The sequence below is a fragment of the Octodon degus genome, unplaced genomic scaffold, assembly GCF_000260255.1.
Source record: "Octodon degus isolate 3935 unplaced genomic scaffold, OctDeg1.0 scaffold00178, whole genome shotgun sequence".
NCBI classification, from domain to species: Eukaryota; Metazoa; Chordata; class Mammalia; order Rodentia; family Octodontidae; genus Octodon; species Octodon degus.
The window spans coordinates 2,529,824-2,537,057 of NW_004524754.1; the positions used below are offsets into that span (position 1 = coordinate 2,529,824).

Sequence of the window (7,234 nt, forward strand, 5' to 3'; positions counted from 1 at the left end):
AGACAACTTTGCTTCTTAAAATTACATTTGTTAAAACAATTATGGGAGAAGCCCATATTTGTTAAAATTATAACTTTACAGTTATAAGTTGACTTTACCCACAAATCTAGATGGTAATCAACTCACTACAGCATTACTGACCTAACTCTAGTTAATTCAATCTCTAGCGAAGGACTTTCTAAATTTTCCTAGAGTCAGTAAATTAGCTCATAGCACAATTTCCACTGTGAAAATGTGTTAGTAATAGAATAGGAGGACTGTGGGAGATTAACATGAAAACTGCTACAGTCTCCATTTGTTTGTTCCTTATGTCTCACGTGGGTGCAGAGGTGGTGAGCTCCCAAGATGGAGAAGAGGTGTTTAAGCCTGGTGTAGTCAATGCCCAGGCCCTGGAGCAGAGGGACAGCCAAGTATAAGAAGCCAGTGTCCAGGCTGCTTATCCCTGGAAAAGAACCCAAATCCCAGAGCTGCATGGGCTGCAGTACAGAGAAGGGCAGATCCAAGTTGCGTGCTTGAGGTTTCAGTCTGACGTGGCGGTGGGGAGGACCACAGTGAGCTGCTCTGTAACTGTATTTTGGGACATGTTGAGTGAAAAGAGGAACCTAGCCTGCTAATGTAGGGCTGAGGACAGTGGAGCAGCTGTAAGAGTGGTGTGGTTCCACAAGGATGCTAGTGTGACTGTCCCCAAGGCACCCTGAGAGCATCAGAGGTGTCCTTCAGGATGGTAATGTAAGTAATGCAGGTAGGACTGGGGAAAATGGGCCTTGCAAGTCACCCGAGGGATTAGGAGTCCCTGGGCCATGGGGGGGGGGAAGATCCGTAGTCCCAGAATCTGCCTCCCAAGGGCAAGCCCAGAATTCCTTCCCTGTGAGGTTTCCGTGACTCTGTACACTCACAGTCATCACGTAGGGAACATCCACCCTGTTCACTGCTGTAGGTGACTCTCAGAGCGTTGTTCCCAAAACGCCCAGAAAGGAGGGAGTGAATAATTAATGTGGCTGCCAAGGGAACAGGAGCCTGGCCAGCTAAAGCCAGTCACTGATGACCTTCAAGGGTCCTGCCAGACATGGCCAGGGAAGCAGCATCCCATGCAGGACTCTGAACACATGATGGTGGGATTTAAGCATGCTCCAAGCCACCCAACACTCTCCACCGGGCTCACAGGCCTTGCTGCGTGTTGGAGCTGTCGAAGGGAGCAAACACTTTATGGGAAGGCTGGGTCTCAAGAGCTTCCTGTGCCACTAACCGAATGTGTCAGAGAATTACAGCTTCCCCTTAGGAATAAAGGACACCAGCATTAGGTTATGCTGCCATCCCTTACAGCTATGATTTAGCAGAGAGAGATATTTAACATACCAAAAGGAAAGTGTTCCAAGCCCCAGGAGAGCCCAAAACCACGGTCTGCGCCAGCACTGCACTGCTGTTTTCACCTGGACAAGCCTGTCAGGCCATTTGTTCTGAAAGATGTCCCTCAATTTGGGTTGATGTTTTCTCAAGATTTGAAGGCCAGGGCTGGGGAGATGGCTCAGTAGAATAAGCGCTTCCCTGGCAAGCGCAAGGGTCTGAGTTCAGTCCCTGGTTCCACCAAAAAAAAAAAAAAAAAAAAATGAAGGCCAAATTCTGTGTAGTGGGCAGGAATACACAGCAACAATTGCTATATATCGTTGTATGCTGCATCAGAGAAGCAAAAACGCCCGCTTGATGAACAATCGGGGATGTTTATGTTGGTCAGTCAGTTAAGATGTGTGTGCCAGCTTTCTCCACTCCAGAGCTAACAAATGTCTTCAGGCAGTGCTTGGACATTGTCTGTGTCCTCTTCCTCCTCCCCAACTCGTCTCAGCACACGTTGGTGATGCTTACCAGAAACTATTCAAACTATGCGGGGTGCCAAATGGTGCGCTGCTAATTCCACTGTCCCTTGAGCTCCGCATAGTTGGTGCTGTGCTGTCAGGAGGAGCCTCTGGGCTCATTCACCTCACTGAACTCACGGATTCTTATTCGATTATGTGCTTCATAATTGGTTTGATCATTACGTATTTTAATTCTCAAATAGTCCCAGTGTTGGCCAGTAGGAAAGCCTTCCAACTGAGCTTTCACTATAGCTCAGTGGTTCCTCCGTGTCCCCATCTACCGTCCAGCATCTCCTTTCTTTCTGATATGGGAATTTGTCCAGCCACAGGAATTAGCTGTTTCGTCAAGAAGCCCTAATTCCTTTTACCAAAATGTACTTAGAAACCAAGATCTGGAAGCTGCATACTAAGTATGCTCACACTCTGTGTATGTGTGTGTGTGTGTGTGTGTGTGTGTGTGTATGTGTGCGCACGCGCATGTGTTCTCATTTAAAACAAAAGTTTATTTAGGTTCATTTTATTTATAATCAATTTTAGGCTTTTCTCTGATTTTCTATATTTATATTTTGAATACATGAAATATTATTTTAAATGTCAAAACTATAGAAAATGTTATTCCCCTTATCTCCCTTCTATCCTGTTTCTTTTCTTTCTTTCTTTCTTTCTTTCTTTCTTTCTTTCTTTCTTTCTTTCTTTTTTTTTTTTTTTTGAGACAGAGTCATGCTATGTAGTCCAGGCTGCCCTTGAACTCATGGCAATCCTCCTGCCTCAGCCTCCCTGGGATTACAGGTGTGCACCACCAGGGCTGGCTTCTATCCTATTCCTATCCCACAATCCTTTTTACCCTGTTCCCTGCCACCATGGCTACTTTTGTAGCCAATCTTAGTTTCTAGTTTATCTTTCTTACACTTTATTTTGTAGAAATGGAGAAGCATGCATATTTTCTCTTTATTTCCTAATGAAAACATACATAGTACAGATGTTGTTTTTCTTTCTGCCTAACAAAATATACTGAAAATCACTCTGAACCATCAATGTAAGAGAAATAGGATTTAAATATACTTCTAGTTGCATTTATCTGAGAATGAATTTAAATATCTTTTCATATATCTAAGGTTGTGACTTTTGTCTACTTGGTGCATACCTTTTTAAGACTTTGTTAACAATAACATTTTTAATTTAATTTACAAGGCAGATGCTGGAAGTTATAGACTTGCTTAACATTTACTCTGTCCCTTAATTTTTTTCATAATAAAACAGTATTGGGCTGAGGACATAGCTCAGTGGCACAGCACCTGACTGCGGAGCTAAAGTTCCTAAGTTCAATTCCTAGTACATAATGAAATAGTATCGTGACCATGCTTTAATTCTTGTATAAGTATTCCCTGTGAAATTTTTACCAGACCATATACTTATGACTTTTAAAGCTCATTTTGAAATGCCTCAGTCAATTTGATTCTGTGATGAATTGCTGATGTCTTTCCTGCCGTGTGCCTGAGGAAAACCAGAAGATTCCCAGATTCATTCTAGAATCCCTGTGATGAGGGGCTAAGGAGAAGGTGGCTCTCTGCAGGTGAAGCCTCTTCCCTCTTCAACACAGAGCCCCCTCTGCCAGCCGCTGAACCTGCACCAAAGATGGGCTGCTCTGGACATTTCTTAACCCAACAACTGGAGACAGAGAGGTTCATCATGTGAATAGCCACAGGATTCCCAGATGTTAATTTTCATCTTCAGTCCTTGTTTTATTCCTTCATAAGAGATAACTCCCCTTTTCCCCATGTTCATGGCTAGCAGGGGAAAATAGGTGAGATCCAGTCATTAAGTGTTACAGCCTACTTAGAGGAAGTCAGAAAGACCTAGATTTTGCCGGCCTTGTCTGCACACCGCTCTTGCAGAGCTGAGGTAGGTGAGGTACTACCTCTCCTCTCTAGCATCTCTGGTATGGGAGAAATTGGTCATCAAAACACAACTGCTATAGGGCATGGAAGGAAAACTCCATTACAGCTGCTTATCTGTTTGCTGTACTTCTCTGGACAGTCCCAAAGGAGGAGGAATTAGTGCCACTGCTGTGGACCATGAGGCCACACAAGGAGCAGCGCCCACAGCCTGGGTCCTCTCTGAGCAGGTGAGCCAGGAAAGAGGTCTGGGGCAGGTGGCCATAGTAGCTGTCAGGAAGGAAGGCTAACCAGAGCTGACAGAAGCCAAAGATAAACTTTCATGTTCACTCTATCCCACAGAGCTGCTTGACACTGCTAGTTCAAGGACTTTCCAAGAGTGGCATTGATGTATATCACGATCTTCCAAAGGAAGTGTGGAAGATGCATCAGATGTCTGCTCCTCCTCGCAGTGGCATGGACAGCCGGACACATGCCAGGATTCCCATCCCCTGCATGGTACACTGACATCACAGTGAAAACGTGCACTCACCTTCACCCTGCACCCTCTCCACTTGGAGAAGTGCCAGGCAGGAGCTACTCCAGCTGCAAGAACCAGTGTCCCCCACCCAGGCTTCCCCATCCTCACAGCGCCTTGGGCTGGCCCCAGCCTCCAACGGTGAACTGTATGTCCCACACTTGCGCTGTGCAGGTCCGCAGCACAAGCCCATAGGCACCGGAGGGCTCCCTCCTAGTCTCCAGACACCGCTGTGTGTCCCTGTTGATGACCGCACCTCCCTAGATGGGAAGAGAGACAGAGTCAGGGTGCTGAAATATCTCCTGGAATTCGTTCTGTCTTTCCTCATGGAGACTTAACCAACATTCAGCAGGAAACTTATTGGCATCAGTGCAGTACCAGAGTCAGGACTGACTCTTCATTCCCCACATGCAAACCACATGGCTTTGGGCAGATTACCTAACCTCTCCAAGACTCAATTTCCTCTTCCATGAAATGAGTTTAGAATTAATTTGAAGTTTCACATACAAGTTTACTACTCAGTACCTCTGAAAAAGAAGGAAGAAGAAGAAGAAGAGAAAATAAAAGTAAAATTGGGGTTAATATTATTTGAGAATCTTGTGGCTAACACATGGAAGAGGTGTGAGAAATCTGAGGTTGACTCTGCAATTACCCTTTTCATGGGGCAGAGGAGGAAGGGGCTTTCTTGTTTGTTCCATGTGCTCCTCCAGCCCTCTGAGCTCCTTCCTGTACCTTTGGCTCAGAATCGTGCCATCAGTCCAAGTCACCATCTTTCTGGAGCCTGGCCACTGCTCCCAGCACACCACTCTGCATGTCTTCTCAAAATGTCCCTTAGGGTTCAAGCCAAGGTTGACCTTTTTCCTGCCCACCCTCTGAGTTCACAAGGCTTACTGTGAGGTCCAGTGAGAACCCCTGGACATGCTTGGCATATGACCACAAAGGTCTTTAGCACTCTGATCTCCAGGTCTCTCTCCCCTCCATCCAGAACCTCCCTGCTTCTCATCTCTTCTTAGATGCAAAGTAAACTCCTATAAATTCAGCTGCCCAGGACTTCGTGAATCCCCATTCCTGCCTCCTCTGGGCACCCCTGCAAGTCCTAGGGCATTTCCTCTGCCACCTCACAGCACACTTCTCTCAGCTGCCACTTCCAACCACAGAGGTCTTGGCAGGGAACCCAGCTGAGCATGTGTTGCTCAATGACTCTCACTGCCGCCTGGCCACAGGACTGGGCATGCTGTCCTGCTAGGTCTCCACAGCATGCCTTGTCCCTCCATCCCAGCCCTGAACAGTCTCCCTGAAGGCCAACAAATCACACTTCTACCCCCTCTGTACTTCTTTCTGAAAGCCAGCCACACCTGCAGCTCCATAGTGACCTCAAAGGAGGCCCTTGTGCTGCAGGCCCTCTGTGCTCTGAGCCCAGCTGCCTGGGACATAAGAACCTTCCTCTGGCCAACAACTTTTCTTTACAGGTTCCTTTCTATGGCTGTTGAGTATATCCAAATGTCATAATATTGTATGGAGAAAAAAGAAACCAAAGATTAATCCTCCATTCTTTTCAATCAACATTGAGTGCCCACCCTCCCATTTCTGAATCAGATTCCCAAGCAAGGAGACAATAACCCACCATAGTTAAGACTTTGCCTTGCAATTCTGGACAATTGCTGCACTGTGTGAATGGGAAAATTATTTGACTCCTCTGGGCTTTCATTCCTTTATAGATGAAGCAGAGCTGACACTTAACTCAATAGCTGTCATATGTTCATAACTCTTGGCTGTTGTAATTTATGATGGCTTCTTAGAAAAAAAGTAATGTCTTATTTTCTATTTTCTCCCAGTATCCATTTCACAAAAGTCCTTAATATTGGCTGATATGTGCTTTTTTGTAACCTAGAAAACATATCTTTAGAAATTAGCGATGCAAGGGCTGGGGAGATGGCTCAGTAGAATAAGCGCTTCCCTGGCAAGTGCAAGGGCCTGAGTTCAATTCCTGGTTCCAGGGGGAAAAAAATCCTTAAAAAGAAATTAGCAAGATCCAGTCCTAGCCCAAGCCCGGTGTGTGGGAGAGCTTCTAGCTATCATGTGCCAGTGGGACCTGCTGATCCCAGCCCAGGTACAGCTTGGGTAAGACCTTCTTCCACCCCCTTGGGATGCCCCCCACCATTCCACAGCACCTCCCCTACCCCGCCCACCAAGGAGGAATTTCTCCCTCATTCCTGGAATCCCCAGACCCAGTTCTACCCCAGGCACAGTGAATGTATAGGAGAGCTTCCTGCTACCCTGCGCCTGCAGGACCTACTGGTCCCAGCCCAGGTGCAGTGTGGGTAAGACCCTGTTCCACCTCCTTGGGATGCCCCACACCACTCCGCAGCACCTCCCATACACAGCCTGCCCAGTAGGAATTTCTGCCGTGTTCTGGGAACCCACAGATCCAGTCCTAGCCCAGGCCCGGGGAGTGTGTGAGAGAGCTTCTGGCTATCCTGTACTGGTGTGACATACTACCAGGCGCAGCATGAGTGACACCCTCTTTCACTCTCTTGGGATGCCCCCCATCACCCCGTAGTGCCCCCCACACGCTGCTCACAAAGTAGGAATTTCTGCCTTCTTCCGGGAAGCCCCAGATCCAGTCCTAGTCCAAGCCCAATGAGTGTGTGGGAGAGCTACCTCTCCCCCCTACTCCACCTTGTCCACTACAGACTCAGCTCAGGCCTGGCATACAGGCCTGGGGTGAAACACTGCAGCTGCAATCCCTGTAGAGAGTGTAGGGGACAGAACCACCCAGCTAGTCCAGGAGGAGAACATCTTGCCAGAGGGGCACAACAGGTTCACGCCCAAGGGAGGCAGCAGGAAGAGGCTGAGCACAGCAGCCAGACTCAAGCTAGGCACAGCTGGATAAATCCAAACTTTGTAGATCTGCACCTGAACTTCAGTAGGTGCTAAGGTTATAACTGCAACAAAGCTCTACAACAAAGGTC

General features: G+C 47.2%; 1 protein-coding gene across 1 annotated transcript in view; it reads right to left on the bottom strand.

Moving 5' to 3' along the window:
• Positions 1-3,713: 3,713 nt before the first annotated feature.
• Galnt8 (polypeptide N-acetylgalactosaminyltransferase 8) overlaps positions 3,714-7,234 on the bottom strand; it is a 77,321-nt gene continuing 73,800 nt past the window's right edge. The window contains exon 11 of the mRNA XM_004643592.2: positions 3,714-4,522. Coding sequence (XP_004643649.1) covers positions 4,370-4,522 — 153 coding nt within the window. The 3' untranslated portion in view covers positions 3,714-4,369. The remainder of the gene's footprint in view (positions 4,523-7,234) is intronic.